Consider the following 18,715-nt stretch of genomic DNA (forward strand, 5'->3'; position numbering starts at 1 on the left):
TGGCAACCTGGACTCGGCTCATGGACTGGGCCAGAGATAATAGATACAGTGTGTGTGTGTGTGTGTGTATTTATTTTTTTTTTTTTTTAAGACATCTACACTGAAAAGGGAGAGAGAGAGAAAAGGAAAAAGGATTGTTGAGACAGTTGGGAAACTTCTATAGTATGGGAAATTGAAAGATAATCCATGGGAGTGAATAGGGAATAAACCAGATAGTTTGCAGAGGGCTAGAAGAGGGGCAAATAATTAGAGGGCCTACACACTACCAGGATTGGAATTTGAGTCATGCTAACCTTGTACATAGAGTAAGAGCACACAAGGTCATAAATATGAATAGGTCTTGATTTGGAGACTTGACTTTATGATGTATAGTTCGCAATCATTCATCTGATGGACGGGTAAATATAAGAGAATCTCTCAGTATCACAAACAGAATTCACAGTGCAAACAAGAAAGATCAGCTAGAAAGCAGTCAGTCATATAAAAAACAGTAGAATTTACACCCAAAATGTAGAAATAAGAGAACTTTAAAGTTAGGAAAAGAACTTTAAAATTCAACTGAGGGGTGGCTCAGTGGTTGAACATCTGCCTTTGGCTCAGGTCATGATCCCGAGGTCCTGGGATCAAGTCCCACATCGGGCTCCCTGCAGGGATCCTGCTTCTATCTCTGCCTATGTCTCTGCCTCCCTCTGTGTCTCTCATGAATAAATAAAATCTTTTTTTTTTTTTAAAAAAGGTCGACTCAGAATCGTAGGGGAGATAAAGGACTGAAGTCCTCAAAGATCAGTGGTCTTGAAACAAAATGATGTAAAAACAGACCATTTCAGAATCTTATAAAATAAAAAGACATAGGTGTGCTTCATTATTGATTGGCTGTCACCTAGGTTGAAATGAGCTGGAGAATAAAACTTAGGAAATCTCCCAGAACACTGAACCCATAGTAATCAGTACTTGGAAGAGATGAGAGAAATTAGAAGCTAAGGAATGGAATAGATGGTAACTAAAGATGTGCAAGGCGTAGAAGACTATAAACTTTTCCTGAAGACTCGAATAAATGTGGACACATGCCTTTTTTGGGAAAACTCAATATTATAAAGATGTCACTTCACCTAAATTAATTTGTGGACTTAATGGATTCTTGGTTGGAATCCCAGTAGGATTTTTTTGGAACTTGAAAAGTTTGCTTTTGATGTTTGTTTTAGAAAAGTAAAATGAGAAAATTAATGGAAAACTAAAGTAAAAAGAGGGGAACTTACTGAACCATATTTCAAAAGTTAGTATTTTCAGTGACTAAAACAGTGGGGTCCTGGCCTAGGTGCAGACAAGTAGATAGTAGACAAGAACACTTTGCAGTAGACATATGTTCACGTGTGTGTATAGTTAGGGTGCAGTGGTGGGGTAGATTTTCATTTTAGCTGACGTTTCAACTTAACAGTAAAATAATGTATTTGGAAAATAGCCTGGAGATAATTGGGTCCTATTCCTTTCTTTCCCCCCAAAGATTTTATTTATTTGAGAGAGAACAAGAGGAAGGCAGAAGGAGAAGCAAGCTCCCACTGAATAGAGAACCTGATGTGAGGTTTAATCCCAGGACCCTGAGATCATGACCTGAGCCTAAAGCCAGACATGTAACCCACTGAGCTACCCAGGTGCCCCAGGTCCTATTCCTGAGGATTAAAAATTGAAATGAGAGGGGCTCCTTGATGGGTGGACTCCTTACTCAGTGGGGAATCTGCTTGTCCCTCTCCTGCTTCTCTCTGCCCAGGAGTGGAGAACACTTCCTCTCTCTCAAATAAAATGTTTTTTAAAAATTTAAATGAGAAGGTAAAGTTATGAAAGACATTTTACCTCTTTGATAGACAAAGAACCATAGATAAAAACAACAACAACAACAACAAAAAAACCCTTTTTTAATGCTTTATTTTACTACTCAGATTGACAACTGTTTCGAGTTTGGTAATGTGCAGGTCTCCTGGGTGGCTCAGTGGCTGAGCATCTGCCTTCAGCTCAGGGCATTGATGCCGGAGATCAAGTCCCACATTGGGCTCCCTGCATGGGGCCTGCTTCTCCCTCTCCCTCTGTCTCTGCCTTCTCTCTGTCTCTCATGAATAAGTTAAAAAAAAAAAAAAAAGTTTAGTAATGAGCAATTTCGGATAGGAGTGTGAGTGGTATTCTCTTATATTCCTGATGAGAATATAAATTGGTACAACTTTCCTGGAGAATAATACGGAAATACTGACCAAGAATTGATACATATTTTCCCATTTAAGTGAATGTTTATAAAGATACGATGATAACATAGAAACCCTGTATAAAGAACAATAGGAGCATTATTATTTATAGCAAAAGATAATGAACGATCTGAATATATATCAGTAGAAGACTGGTTAAGTCACGTTCCTTCTGAACATTAGAAAGAGTGACCTGAGTGACCTGTGAGGTTATCTGTTGATAATAGAATGGGACCTATGGCAAGTGAGAAAAGCATATTAAAGTATCAGTATAGCCTACAATATAAAATGTGTGACTGTGCATGTTCATTTAAATATTTGGTAGGATATATATTTATACCTGTGTGCATGTATAAACACATAGATACAAACACATATTTGAGTATTTGTATGTGGAGATATACAAATTTATATTTTTGTAAATACACAAGCATATTGTTTGGTGTCTAGTATGTTGTAAATATTCCTTAAATGAATTGTGAGCCTAAAACATGAAAAACATTTTTCAACAGAAGGTTCAGTATGTGTCCATTAGGTCAAACTAATTTCTTGTTTTTCAAATATCTGAAACTTCCTATCTGCTTTATAACATAAATGTGGAGAAAGCTATGTTAAAATTATTTCTAAAATTGAAAAATTTAGAAGAATATGAACCAAGAGTCAGTAAGGATTGCATGAAGACTTTGTTTTCTATTTTATTCACTCCAATCGTATTTGAGATTTTATAATCTTTTTAAATCATAAAATATAGAATATAAAAAAATTACATCTTGGCTTTGAGATTTTGTGTTATGAATAGACATGAATACCACTATATCCATGGTTTTCTACTGTAATAAAGATAATATATGATAGAGGAATCAGTGGGAAATCTTGAAACTTTTACCCTAGGGTTAAGGATGCAGCTCTGAGCAAACGATTTTTTAAATAGTGCAAGGATTTTATTGAGTCCTCTTTAATTCTTAATTAAAAGCAAATTTTTAGGGATCCCTGGGTGGCGCAGCGGTTTGGCGCCTGCCTTTGGCCCAGGGCGCGATCCTGGAGACCCGGGATCGAATCCCACGTCGGGCTCCCGGTGCATGGAGCCTGCTTCTCCCTCTGCCTGTGTCTCTGCCTCTCTCTCTCTCTCTCTCTCTGTATGACTGTCATAAAAAGCAAATTTTAGGGCAGCCCTGGTGGCTCAGCGGTTTAGTGCCGCCTTCAGCCCGGGGCCTGATCCTGGAGACCCGGGGTCGAGTCCTGTGTTGGGCTCCCTATGTGAAGCCTGCTTCTCCCTCTGCCTCTCTCTCTCTCGTTCTCTCTCTCTCTCTCTCTATCTCTCATGAATAAATAAAATCTTTAAAAAAATTTTTTTAATGACTTTTTTGTGTCTGTGCATTAAATCAATGTTAATGGGTTATGGCCACTATTCTTAGAGATTAAATAGATTTATAGAAATTAATAAAAAGAAAAATTAAGTAGAAAATAGGTTATGTTGGAACTTTATAAGGATCAGTTTTTTTTGAGATTTTCGTGGCAATTATATGTATCCATATATATCTATGGACACTAAGTTATGAAATATATTTTATTTTATTTTATTTTATTTTATTTTTTTTTTTATTTATTTATGATAGTCACAGAGAGAGAGAGAGAGAGAGGCAGAGACACAGGCAGAGGGAGAAGCAGGCTCCATGCACCGGGAGCCTGATGTGGGATTCGATCCCGGGTCTCCAGGATCGCGCCCCGGGCCAAAGGCAGGCGCCAAACCGCTGCGCCACCCAGGGATCCCTGAAATATATTTTATATTGTGGGTCACAGTCAAAACATTTAAAAACTGCTGTAATATAGTTAGAATGAAGTTTTGGAATCTCAATTTTAAGGTCTAGATTTTATAATAAGTGCTACCTTTGAATACTTTTTAAAAATGTATGTCCACTTGCTTTTATACTCCTAGTCCCCCTTCCTAAATTATCTTTTATTTATTTATTTTTAAGGATTTATTTATTTACTTTTAAATATTTTGTTTTTAAGTAATCTCTACACCCAACATGGGGCTTTGAACTCTCAACCCCAAGATCAAGGGTCATATGCTCTATGCACTGAACTAGCCAGGCACTGAATTAATCGTCTTTTAAATTGAACCTTTATGAGCTCTTTATTAGTTCTTCTCACCTTCAACTTGTCTCCCTTATTTTCTAGAAGAAACAACTCTGGCAGTTAATACTTTATGATATATGATGTACACAGGGATTCCTTGATACTAGCAATCTTCTCCCTTCCTTCCTTCCTTCCTTCCTTCCTTCCTTCCTTCCTTCCTTCCTTCCTTCCTTCCGTCCGTCCGTCCGTCATGAGAGACACACAGAGGCAGAGACACAGGCAGCGGGAGAAGCAGGCTCCATGCAGGGAGCCCAATGTGGGACTTGATCCCTAGACCTTAGGACCACGCCCTGGGCTGAAGGCAGGCACTAAACTGCTGAGCCACCCAGGGATCCATTCTTGTCTCTTTAATAGGTTTTGTCTCTTTAATAAGTACTGCAAACGAATATTTAAAAATCTTTCCTAGTCTTTACTAAATCCATATTGATAATGCATAGATACAGAAGTGATCTGAGAGTCACTATACTGCTTAAAGCCCTTCATGTTTTTTCTATTGCTTTCGAGGTAAAGTCCAAACTACTTAACATGACCCAGGAAGATCTTCATGGGTCTTCCTTCTGGTTATAACTCATTTTGTCTTGTCTCGCCCTACAGCCCCACTTCATAATCCCCACCCCTTCTGAAGCTTGTTAATGAGTGCCCCTTCCCTCTATGCCCATAGCACTTACTTTGTGTTATATCTAATTGCCAATTTCTTGTTTGTTTCTCTCGTTAGATGGATTGATTGTGAGGGCAGATCACATCTGTCTTCCTCACTGTTGAATCCCTAGCTCATAGTACAGCTTGAGAAAGATAGAATGAAAAACTATTGAACGATAGTAGCTCTAGCTCTCAACATTTACTGTATGCCTGTTGTGCTAGTTGTATGTAGTCATTTCATATTCAGTATCATTTAATTTTCACAAAAATCCCTTAAGACAAGTGGCAATACACCTGTTTCATAAATTAAGAATCTTAAGAGTCAGGTTGTGTTACATGGCCAAGGTCACTAGGTTAATCAGAATTTCAACCATTATACACACTCTCCTCCCCCACTCCAAATTTAATGTAGAAATTATTTTACCTAATGAAGAAAATCATACTTTACATTTTCATTCATTATTTCTCCCTTTTTAAATACAGCTGGTGTATTCTCAGCAGGCCTTGCTCCAGCTGCATTTGTGCCAAATCCATATATTATTAGTGCTGCTCCTCCAGGGACTGATCCATATACTGCAGCAGGATTGGCTGCAGCAGCAACATTAGCAGGTAACTTACTGTTCATCCTTGTTGCTTATTAAGGATTTAGTTTAAATTTTGGTATAAGCTTTATTTTTGTCTACTTAGGCAATTTGGAGTTCTTAAGAAAATCTGAAACATTTATCTAAAGTGAACTGAAGTTACCACAGAGGTAGTTTACTATTTTTTCCAATTGTAATGCTAGGAAAAAGCCTAAGCCTGGTAACTCTTTCCTCATATACATAGCTGATATACATTTCAGTTCTGTAGTTTCAGAAATGTGTCAACCACAAATCTTCCTTTTTGTGACCAATTCTATAACCTATAGAGACCATGAATAAATGCAAAGTAAAGTTACTTCTCATACAATTAACTGGGGATAGGTGCTATAAATACCCACATCAGGGAGAGTATGAGGTAAGGAACTTCAGCAATCTTGAGAGAATGCATATCTAAAAAGTAGTTTATTTAGCAGTATTAAAATGTACAGGCCAACTGAGGGGCAAAAAGATGGGATGGAGTTGAAAGAACTTGCTGTTAAAACCTGAAACTACCACTCAATCTGAACGTGTAACATTGTGTACATGTTAGTGGTATCGCAGTAAAGCTGGGGAAAAAATGTTTTAAACCCAAAGCTGTATTTATTGTGTAAGTAAGGAGATCAGGCACCATTCTTTTGAGCAAAGCAATTTGTAGATCTTCTGTAGAGTTTTGAGGTTATTTTTTATCTTAGGTTGAGTTGGTTATTATGTTGGTTACAGAGGCAGAAACAGGATAATGTCAGCCACAGATTCATTCACTGGAGTGAACCTGTCCATTGACTTTCATAACTCAAGACTATCACAGTTTTTTACTTTGTTCACTGATACGAATTGTCACTGATGAATAAGGCAGTTTTTAAAACTCTACTTCTGATAGTTATCATGATGATCACAGAACAGTTAGTCTTTTCCTGAGAGTTTGGGACTTTTTTTAATACTTAAGACTTTAAGAAGTAAAAAAATGTTAATTTCCAATTCTTATTTGATAGCTTAGTTAGCAGACTGAAACTAAACTGTCACATTCAATAGTTTTTGCTCTAGATCTGTGTGTGATTCCTTAAAGAAAGGATGAACTGTTATGTTGGCATTTAACTGGATGTTAGTATGTAAAGTTCTGGTGTATCATATAGACAAACCTATAGAATCAGAAGAAGCCCCTTTAAGAAATGTTAGTTTTGAGAGTACACACTCTAGGCATTCTGGACTTAGGCTTTCTAAGACCAGTGCTACCCAGTAGAAATATAATGTGAGCCAGATAATGCAATTTAAATTTTTCATAGCTACATTATAAAAGTAAAAAACTGATGAAAATAATTTCAATATTTGATTTAGCCGGCATATCTAAAATACTATCATTTTAATATAATTTTAAATTACTAATAGCTCTTTTACATCCACTTGTTCCCCTCATGTAAAGTCTTCAAAATCCTGTATATTGATATGGTACCTCTGAGATGTGATATAGCACATCTCAGTTCGGGCTACAGTTTTAAGTCTTCAGTAGCCACAAGTGGCTTCTGTCTACTGTTTTGGACAGAGATTCTGGGTGGACATCTGACTCTTGTTTTAGTAACGTATTCTTCCTTCATAAATCCTGTTAATAGTTGTCATTTTAGATTGTGCTTAAACTATCTTCAGAAATCTATTTTACCTTTAAATTTTTTAATGCTTTTCACTTTAGTGATTCAGTCAATTGTACTGGGCTTTATTTGAGCCTCCAAAACAAAGTGAAACCGAATTTAACTTTTTAGAATATTAAATAGCTATACTAAAGTCATGTCAGTGGAATTTTAGGGCATCTTTGTTTTATCAGTCAGTAATCATGACATCTTATTCATCAGCTTAATGATGGGGCTTATTGTGCATAATGCTATTTCTCTCCTGGAAGTAAATGTTATCTTGAATAAAGTAGAATAGAGCAAGAACAATTCATTCTGTTTTTCCTAGTTTGCTTTCCCATGTCTGTTTCCCTCTGTGATTCTATTACTTAGTTCTTTCTTGTCTGACTCACTAGTTCCATTTTCCTAACTACATAAACGCTGATGTTTCAGTTGTTTTCATGTGATTTTCGGTGGTTTTGTGAGAATTGTGGCTAATTCTGTTTCAAATGTGAAGAATAGTTTTAGTAGAAACTTAATTAAAAAATATTTTTAAATTCAAGATATACAATTCAAATAACGCTTGCAGTAAGCTTGGTATCAGAATATTCCCTAGTTTTACATTATAGATTGCAAATAAAAAGATAAAAGTGTTTTTATTTTTGTAATTCTATTCAGTAGTCAGAAAATAACCTTTCTTAAGAGAATTTGAATTGAACCTAGTATATCATAGAGTTTTATGAAATTTAGTGTTCCCTAAATGTATTATGTGTTGGTCAGCATTAAATCTATAAACTGACATTCAGTAAATGTTGCATAGATGGCTGTGTCCTGTCAATTCATTGGTCCTCTTAACTTTAGCTTTACTATATCCATGAAGGCCACTGCTGTCACTCCTGAATATTTAATAATCATACTGAATGAGACTGTCCCCCTAATAGAACCAGAAACAAATGGTATGTAGCAGGTGTAAGTGGGTAGAGGATTATAAGGACATTTGCTCTAAGTCTTATACACTGTTCCCTTTTATGATCTAATGGTAACTGACCTCGTTTATAAAATGTAAGTAACTTTTTCTTTGGGGGGTGGGGTGGGGTGTGGGGTTTAGGTCCAGCGGTGGTTCCACCTCAGTATTATGGTGTTCCGTGGGGGGTGTATCCAGCCAATTTATTTCAGCAACAAGCTGCAGCTGCGGCAAACAACACAGCAAATCAGCAAGCAGCATCACAAGCTCAGCCTGGACAGCAACAGGTATAGGCCTGCCTTCATTAAGTTAATGGAGTCTTTGAAATTCCATGAGTGCCTTGTTGTCAAGATCTGTGTCTTTTCATCTTCGATATGTAGTACAGTACCTAGTATATAATTGGTATAAAGTATTGATTTCATGGCTTTTATTTCCTAATTGGTATTCTATGAATTTAAAGATTTGGATGTATTCCATTTCTACGTTTCTGTTATTGAAACCAACTTGAAATCTGTAGCGATTTTTAATTTTCTTTTCATCACCTCTTCAAGTATGCTAATTTATTTTCCTATCAAAATAGTTACCGCTTCATTTCCTTCTGGGCATTTAACTTACTATTTTAAATATTATATTATATATATATATAACCAGAAAGAGTACTTTCTATTTTGGGTACTTTATATTTTTAAGGAAGATGAAAAAGTTGAAAGATGAAATATTTTCACTAAGGGTTAGATTTAAAATCTTAAAATAGAAAATGTTTATTACAAAGGTAATTCTCCACCCCCCACCCTCCCACCGGGGCCGCTTTCCTGGAACTATTTTAATAAATGTAGAACAAAAAAATATATATATAGAAACACTATGGATGATTTCAGAATTCTGACAGTCAAATTCTTCATATTTATATCAAAGAAGCAACTTAATGACAAGTATAGTCTTATTTGGCAGTTAATTTTTATTCTAAATTTCCTTTATATACTTTAATACTATATTGATGTTTTGTTAAAGTTGTCCTTTGGCCTAGTCCTTTTAGATTATACCACAGCATCATTTAATTATTTTTTAACCCATATCTTCTTTGGGGAAACATGAAAATATAGTACCTGAACAATACACCTACGTGTCAGGCCTACTTATACGAGTGATGTTAACAATGAATCCCCCTTGTACTGAATTGTTTATTTTTGTGAAATTAATATGATCTAAGATTTTGCCATTCCCCTCTTTAAATAAATTTAATACTGTACTGGTAAGTTAAAGAGCACAAATACTAGAAATAATTTTTCCCAAAGGCCTTCTAGAATCTCCATGTTACTTAGTAGATTGTTCTAGTTGTCAAAAGCCAGTGATTGTTTTTTATTTGAAATATTTTGGTTTTTTTCATGTTAAATCAACATTTCATTGCATATAAATATGTTCAAAGAATATCCAGAGACTGTCATATGTAAAGAGTTGTCTGGGATAAATTTATTTATCTGTTTTTTTATAATTCCATTTTTAAGGAAATCATTTGTCCTTTGTAGGTTCTCCGTGCTGGAGCAGGTCAGCGCCCTCTTACTCCCAATCAGGGCCAACAAGGGCAGCAGGCAGAATCGCTTGCAGCAGCAAATCCAACTTTGGCTTTTGGTCAGGGTCTTGCTACCGGCATGCCAGGTATATAGTTAGTTAATTGTAGAAACTTGCATAGGTTTAAAAATGTTAAATGTAGACACACTGAAGAGTGAAAAAAGTCAAGAAATGTCTTAAAAGTCTTGCCTGCCTTTCAGTAAGTTATTTAGAACTCAGATGCCAATAGTTGAAATCGGTACTATTTGTGAGAATAACAGGGATGGCATACATGTACTAGAATTCTCTATACATCCATTTTTTCCTTCATTGGTGTATGGGATAAAGCCATAGCATTTTCCCAACTTAACATAGCCCAGAATTACTGCTTCAAGAAATAAAATCAATTAATTAGGATTGGCATGTAAAATAAAACCTCAGTTTGTCATTGCTGCAGAATAAGAAAGTCATTTAGTTAATATTGAAAAACTTGCAGCTTAATTTTTCCACTTTGAACATTTGTTCCATTGTGTTCAGCTCATTTGTAGTATTTTAAACTATTGTTATTTATAACCTGATAGTGTCTACTAAAATATGCCTATGAAAGCCTAATGCAAAGAAAATTATAAAAGTTCTTTCCCATTACCACAGCACAACTTTTAGAAAGGGCCAAAAATACAGTTTTTTGGTGAAGTAGATTTTTATGAAACCAGATACAAAAATTACTGCAAAATTACTTATACTGCAAAATTAATAATAATGGAAGGAAATTATTTTTCTTAATCCAATAAAAGCAGCACTTGTTATATTTTTAAAGTGAAATTTAAAACTACACTTGACTATCAATAGGTAATGAGTCACTTCCTATTTTTTCATACTTCTAGACTCACTTTGTTTTTTAAGTATGCTGTTCTTTTACTTTTAGTCTGAGTAGTTACTTCTATAACTGTATATTATTTATTAGTGAAATGTGTGTTCTGGTTTCCATTTAATTGTAATATAGTTAAATTTTCTATTCAAATAATTTAGGAAATGTGTTTAATGTATTGGAAAAAAACGTGAGGGTTTCTTTTATGTATTACATGCTGCTGAATACTTCTGTGTGTTTTTTTTTTTTAAGGATTTCTTAATTGATTGCGCTTATTCTATTTTTTTCTCATTTATTCTATTTTTCTGAGATTCTGAGGTCTGATTTTATCATCTTGTCTAGCCCTCTGAATAAAGAGAAGATGTTAATACTGCAGTCCCTGAAGTACAAATAATAGAATGAGAGTGTTCTTGTAATTTTCTTTTTTTTCCTTTTTCTTTCTTTCTTTCTTTCTTTCTTTCTTTCTTTCTTTTCTTTCTTTTCTTTCTTTTCTTTCTTTTCTTTCTTTTCCTTTACCACAGCTATGTCCTTGCTTCAGGGAAGCTGCTTTCCTGGAGCCATTGTGGATTAGAGATCTTTGAAAATGTACTGTGAAGCTGAAGTTGTAGACACGTAGAGGGACATGAAGACAGGCCTAAAGGGAACTGAGCTGAGAGTTTATGGATGACACTGCTGAGATTACTCTGGGCTCCTCTTTCTATCCCTCCCTTCTTTTAAGGCTTGCCTTCATGATTTCTTTACAGTAACCCTAATATTAACTCAATAACAATTGCAAAATATGACCTCTCCTTCATTCTTACTTTTATCAGTTCTTTTTTGTATTTCATCATATTGACTATGTTCAACTCTCTACACTCCTTTCTACCATTTCACTACCTTCTCTGATATTTTATTCTCCTGGCTTTCCTACCTTTCTCATTGTTTCTTTTAATCAGTCTCCCTTTCCTCTGTGTAGATCCTTAAACATGGAAGATAGTCTGGCTTAGTGACTAGATGCTTTGGAGTCAAGTCTGCCAAATTGCTGTATCACTTAGTCATATGACCTTGACCAAGTTCACTTTTCTCTTTGAACTTAACTTTCAGTATTGGAACAATAGATACTTTACTTTTTTTTGTGTATGTGTGTGGGGCGGGAGTATCTACTTTCACCTTTTCAGCTATCATCTCTAGACCAGTAAACTATAAATCCATCTATATCTTGGATTCTTTTCTGAACACCTAACACATTTTTGCCTTTGCATCAGACATTACCATGTGTGTGTTCCAAGCACTCCTCAAACCGACAATGTCAAAAAAATGAACTCTGTCCTAGATTTATCTTATTGTTTACTTTATTTCACTATTATTTTTTACCCAACACCCACAAGTTTTATTTTCAACATTTACTAAGTTTAAGTTGTGCTAATATTTGATACATAAAAATGTATCCACTTAACTATATATACACATAATTCATATCCATAGTAATATTTTGAGTTTTATCTTTGAAACTAATTTCAATTTGAGCCAAACAATTAATTTTTTACAATAACCCTAATCTGTTGATGAGAGTCTTCATTCCATCTGAGGTAAGACATGTAATCCTGGGTACAGTTGGGATATGGTACTGGGATGGTCAGAACTGCCCCTAGTCCATACAGGCAGGATACCTTGTATTATTAGAAGTTCAAGGTATAGAAGTACTTCTATAGAAGTATAGAAAAGGAGCCACATCATCTGAGTAGACACAACCATAGTTCCATAAACTCAGCTTGATGAGTGGAGCCTGGTAGGACTTCAGCTCTCATTGGGTATCTCAGCCAGGTACCCTTCTACAGGGCATGACCTGCATGTTGGTGGCCATCCTAGAGGGGACTACTCGGTGGTGCAAGCAGAAAAGGATGATCAGGCCACCTTTGTTCAGCTTTACTCCTTGCTCAGAAAGATGGTGTTAATATTTGCATGGCTGAGTTTGGTCAGATAGGAAGAGGTCTCTTTGAACCACTTATGTTGATTTAGCTGAAGAGAGAAGTCTCCATAGGTGAAGTGAGAAGTCTCCTTGATGGAAGATCATTTTCATGTTCACGTGTGCACATGCCTGTGTGACATGCAAGTGGACTTTCAAGGCTTAATCTTAAAATAACCCAGTGTTGATTCTTGACTCCTAAAAATTATGCTGTCAAGCTGGCTATAGGTGAGCTATGCAGTTTTCCTCTTTTAAATGTTCTTAGTCTTGGGGATCCCTGGGTGGCGCAGCAGTTTGGCGCCTGCCTTTGGCCCAGGGTGCGATCCTGGGGACCCGCGATCAAGTCCCACGTCGGGCTCCCGGTGCATGGAGCCTGCTTCTCCCTCTGCCTATGTCTCTGCCTCTCTCTCTCTCTCTCTCTCTCTCTCTCTCTGTGACTATCATAAATAAATAAAAAAAATAAATGTTCTTAGTCTTGAAGTACAAACTATAAGGAAAGCCTATTCCAAAACTATTAAGATGAATTCATTACTTGGAGCGGGAGCTCAAACATTGCTCTCGGAACCTCGCTTTGGCCACTTTTACCTAGGAGTATTGCAGAGGGGTTGAGAGGAAGAGAGGAGCCAGCAAACAGTTTCTGTGTTGCACACTTGCCCTGGACCAACGGGCCAGAGACACCCCCATCCAGGTGCCTCAGCAAAGCAAGTGCACTTGGTCCCATGCCCTCAAGGCTGTCCACTGTCTCTTGAACTAGAAACTTTTGGTTTTAACCTCAAAATCATGTTTAACTCTTGATTTTCTTCTATGTTCCATGTTCAGTAACTCGTCAGTTCTTAATCATTTTGTCCCATATTCATTTGTTTTCATCTCTGCTATTCTTGTTTAGCCTCTTCCTTATCCTCCCACTAATTCGGCCTCTAATCTTTACATCGTTTTTTTTTTTTTTTTTTAAAGATTTTATTTATTTATTCATGATAGTCACACACACACATACAGAGAGAGAGAGAGAGAGAGAGAGAGGCAGAGACATAGGCAGAGGGAGAAGCAGGCTCCATGCAGGGAGCCCGATGTGGGACTCGATCCCGGTCTCCAGGATCGCGCCCTGGGCCAAAGGCAGGCGCTAAACCGCTGCGCCACCCAGGGATCCCCTCTTTACATCGTTTTATTCTCCTTTTAGTTACCTTTCAAAAATACAAGTTAGTTTATACCATTCTGGTTCTTAAGATTTTTAGTGATCTAGTCCCAAACTATCTAGTTGATAGTATCCTTCTATAGTCCTACACTTTAATACACTAGATCATATACTGCCCCCCCCCACACACAAAATGCCTGTAGCCCTAGTGAATGACTTTTCACTTGACTTTTCCTAGGTATACATTTTATTTTATTTATTTTTTTTATTTATTTATTTTTATAGGTATACATTTTAAACAAAATTGGGATATATAGAGTTTAACATTTTCCTTTCTTTAACATAGCTTTATAAACATTTTGTAATTAGCTTTGCTTCACATCCTTTAATATCCTTTCCACGAAGCCTTCCCTGGTCTTTCTTTCTTAGTGCTTTTTCATCAGTAATTACTCTTTTCCCTTCCTGTAGCACATAACTTGTACCTTTCTTTAGTACTTCCGTCTGCCTTGCATTTCATTTAGTTTTTTGTGGTTTATTTTCTCAATTCTGCACTTACTTTGCCGTGTTTAAAGGTAGAAAATGTCTTAGAATTTAAGTGGAACAGCTTTTTTTCTATTTCTCCTTGAAGGTCAGTTAGTAGATTGGTGTCATGTCTTAAAGTGGCATCTTAGAATTAAGGAAATAGTACATTACCTCCTCTACTATGTTGTACAGTTCTTGAGTGTGGGGACCATTTCTTTTTTAAAGCCCTGTATCTTATTATTAGAGTCTCTCAGTAATAAAAAGATTGAGTAGAAATTAGAAACTTTTGAACTAAATGACAAGACCAAATGTCCATTGACTGATGAATGGATAAAGAAGATGTGATGTATACATACATGATGGAATATTACTCAGCCATCAGAAAGAATGAAATCTTGCCATTTGCAACATGTGGATGGAGCTAGAGTTATTATGCTAAGGGAAATAAGTCAGAGAAAGACGCAACATATGATTTCACTTGTGTGGAATTTAAGAAACAAAACAGATGAACCTAGAGGAAAGGAAAAAAGAGGAGAGGGAGGCAAACCATAAGAGAGACTCTTAATTATAGAGAACAAACTGAGGATGGGTGGAGGGATGGGTACTGAGGAAGGTGTGGCTTTTTTTGTTTGTTTTGTTTTGTTTTGTTTTGTGTGTGTGTGTGTGTGTGTGTGTGGTTTTTTTTTTTTTTTTTTTTTTTTTTGAGGAGGTGGGTGTTTGTTGATGAACTTCTGGGTATTACCTGTAAGTGATGAAGCACTTAAATTCTTCTCCTGAAACCAGTATTATACTATATGTTAACTAACTGGAATTTAAATTAAAAAATTGAAACATTAATAAAAGCCAGGAACTTAAATGTTAAAAATAGAAATAAAAAGATAACTAAATTTAGATTGATTAGAAAGTCAAAATCGTTCTATTGTAATGTTTCTTAGTCTTCATCTCTTTATAAAATCCACTTTAAAATTACAAATCCTTACAAATATCCAAATACTTTTAAAACAAAGACTCGGGATCCCTGGGTGGCGCAGCGGTTTGGCGCCTGCCTTTGGCCCAGGGCGCGATCCTGGAGACCCGGGATCGAGTCCCATGTCGGGCTCCTGGTGCATGGAGCCTGCTTCTCCCTCTGCCTATGTCTCTGCCTCTCTCTCTCTGTGTGTGTGACTATCATAAATAAATAAAAAAATTAAAAAAAATAAAAATAAAACAAAGACTCATAAAGATAATATGCTGCATTTAAAAAATAATATAGGTGCCCCAGTGGCTCAAGTGGTTAAGTGACTGCCTTTGACTGGGTCATGATCCTGTAGTCCTGGGATTCAGCCAGGGTTGGACTCCCTGCTGGGCTGGGAGGGGAGGGGAGTCCTACTTCTTCCTCTCCCTCTGCTCTCCTCCTCTGTGCCAGCCCTGAAGGTCAGGTAGCAGTGGAAGAAGATACTTGCCATATGTTAAAATAGTGAAAGAGTTAGATACAACATAAAGAATTCTAAACAGGTGAGATAAGTCATCCCAATAGGAAAATGGGCAAAAGACTGGAACAAATCTCTCCCAAAAGAAAATCCAGATGCCCAGTTATATGGAAAGATGCTCATCCTCCTTAGTATGGGTAAAGAAAATCAAAAGCATAACATTACTCTGCATATTTTCTGGATTAGCCAGATGTAAAAGTCTGAGAATATAAAGTGTTGTTAAAGTCACAGAGCAGGGGGTCCTGGGTGGCTCATTGGTTAGCATCTGCCTTTAGTTCAGGTCATGTTCCTGGGGTCCTGGAATTGAGTTCCTCATCAAGCTCCCTGCAGGGAGCCTGCTTTTCCCTCTGCCTATGTCTGTCTCTCATGAATAAATAAATAAAATCTTTTTAAAAAATAATAAAGTCACAGAGCAGTGGAAACTAATACCAAATTAGTAAAAGTGTAAATTGCACAGTGTCCACTCCTTTAAAAGATATAGAGAAATATGCGCACTTAACAGACAAGGAAACACATACCAAAATGTTTATGGCAGTACTATTGGCAGTGTCCCCCAACAGGGACCAGTATAAAAGTAGAACAGATAAATGCATTGTGGTATCCATCCATTGAGGTGCTACACTATAATGGAAATGTGTATCTGTATACAACCACGTGAATGAATCATACATGAAAAATTTGAATCCAGGGCAGCCCACCTTCAGCCCAGGGCCTGATCCTGGATACCCGAGATCGAGTCCCACGTCAGGCTCCCTGCATGGAGCCTGCTTCTCCCTCTGCCTGTGTCTCTGCCTCCCTCTCTGCATCTCTCTGAGTCTCTCATGGATAAATAAAATCTTTAAAAAAAATTTTTTTTAAATCCAAACCAAATGATGGTTAAGGAGGGAGGCAGATATGGGTAGTAGGGTAGTATGTAACACAAAGAAAGAGGAGGTTTGGTAGAGCAGGGGCAGACATATGAGAGGTAGGGTCCTGAGCACTTTTCTGTTTCTTAACTTGGATGGTGGTTATCATTTTTTTTGTTGTTGTGGTAGTCTTTATACTGTACTTTTGAGTTTTGTACTCTTTATGTGTTTTATTTCACAATAACAGTAAATTTTTAAAGAAAGTATTGTGCTTTGCTAATAAAGTACATTCTCTGTACTGTAAAGAAAAAATTGGAGTCAACATTCCCTTTCTCCCTATGGCCCTTTTTGCAGCAGAACTCCTCAGAAGCATTGTCTGTACTTGTTTGTGGTTCTCCCATTCTTGACTCAATTCCTCACAGTTTGGCTTTCATCCCGCCATAATGACTTCCATGTTGCTAAACCCATTGGTCAGTTCTCAACTCTTAATAGGTTTTAGCAGCATTTGACATTGTTGATCACTTAGCCTTCATTGAAATTCTTTTTTCTTTGGCCTGCCAAGAGACCACATTTTTCTAATTTCGTTCTAATTTCCTTTCCTTCTTTACTGGCTATTCCTTCATAGTCTCTTCCCTGGTTCTTTCTCTCTCCAACCTCTTACTGTGAAGTACTCTGTCCCTAGATTCCTTTTTCATTTTCTTGGTGATTTTATCCTTTATAGCTCTAGCCTGGACCTCTCTTCTAAAATTGAGATTTCTATATCCTATTTGGCATTTCCAGTTGGATATTTAATAATTTCTTCTCAGATTTATCACATTCATTCCGTGAGGAGAGGGTTTAGAAGCTCTGCATTCCCTCCTCGATTTTGCCCTATATGTTTTGCCCTCTGTCTGATTGGCTGGTCCTCCCAATTTATATCCATTTATAATGAAAGTATAATTGCAAAACAGAATACTGTAATTAAAAACATCCTTCGCGTGTGAGAGTGTTGGCCCAAGTGGTGAAGGTAGTTTTCAAACTTAAAGCTATCAGAGGTTGCCAGTGCCTTTTAGTAAATGAATGCCAGACTGTTGAACCTTATTCCTTGTCATGCCTTTCTCAACCTGACTTCTGGGAGGGGAAAAGCTTTCCTGCCTTAAAGTATCTCTTCTGTGTAGTTAACTTCTCTTTTGTGCATCTAGAATGGTACTTGTTATATATCCTCCTAGGTAGAATTAGCAAAATAGTCATATTTCTGTTCAAAATCGTTACTTTCTGTTCTGTAGTCTGTAGTTAAGGACTCCCCACTGAGAAAGGCTGCTAAGAGTAAACTTTCCTAAATCATGCAAATTGTCACCTGCCTTGTACTTAAAGCTATAATAAAACTAATGGGTGCATGATAGTTATCCAAACTTTAGCTCAAGAACCTTTACAAAAAGGTTGTGACCTTATGATTTTAAAGTATGTGTTTATATAATTTACATTTTTAAATGAATGCTTACAAATGAAAATCTACGGGAATGCTGGTAATGAAGCAGTTGGTTTAGAACTTTATTAAAATTGAATAGTAAATATTTCTTACAGTGTTCTACTTTACATCCCCTAGTCTTCCCATCTTTCTTTCAGAACTAATAGGTAATATTTTTCAAGTATCAGTGCTTGAATGCTCTGGTTTCTCTTCAGATCGTATAAATTATCAGTGCTTGATAGTCTATAGTTTTTATATCAAAGAAAGTACCTCATCATTCTGTGGTCCTTGAGTGGAAGGCATCTCTTAAAATTTAAAGAAAACAATTTTACTTACACTCTATATTACATTTCCATATATTTAGTAAGTAATACTTTCTCAAATGTGTTTGCTTTTCATAACTATCTAAGGGTTTTATGTTAACAGTATATAATTATATTTTCTGGTTGATGAAAAACAAATAAAGGGGAAATAAACATGCATGTGTTCTATAATAAATGTCTTCATTAGTAAACATTTGTTTTAATATTGTCTAGGCTATCAAGTACTAGCTCCAACTGCCTATTATGATCAGACTGGTGCCTTAGTGGTTGGCCCTGGAGCAAGAACTGGCCTTGGAGCTCCAGTTCGTTTAATGGCTCCAACACCTGTTTTAATTAGTTCAGCAGCAGCACAAGCTGGTAAGTTTAAGTGATGTTTTCAGGGATAATATTTTTTCTGGTGTTCTTTAAGATATTTTAAAAATAGA

General features: G+C 36.4%; 1 protein-coding gene across 8 annotated transcripts in view; it reads left to right on the forward strand.

The window, feature by feature from the left end:
• PUM2 (pumilio RNA binding family member 2) overlaps positions 1–18,715 on the forward strand; it is a 95,564-nt gene that overhangs the window by 40,265 nt on the left and 36,584 nt on the right. For all 8 annotated transcript variants that reach the window (XM_041754219.1, XM_041754223.1, XM_041754221.1 and 5 more), the window contains 4 exons: positions 5,493–5,618; positions 8,336–8,478; positions 9,718–9,847; positions 18,504–18,647. In XM_041754219.1, the coding sequence (XP_041610153.1) occupies positions 5,493–5,618; positions 8,336–8,478; positions 9,718–9,847; positions 18,504–18,647 (543 nt within the window). The remainder of the gene's footprint in view (positions 1–5,492; positions 5,619–8,335; positions 8,479–9,717; positions 9,848–18,503; positions 18,648–18,715) is intronic.

This window comes from Vulpes lagopus, chromosome 5 (assembly GCF_018345385.1).
Source record: "Vulpes lagopus strain Blue_001 chromosome 5, ASM1834538v1, whole genome shotgun sequence".
NCBI lineage: Eukaryota > Metazoa > Chordata > Mammalia > Carnivora > Canidae > Vulpes > Vulpes lagopus.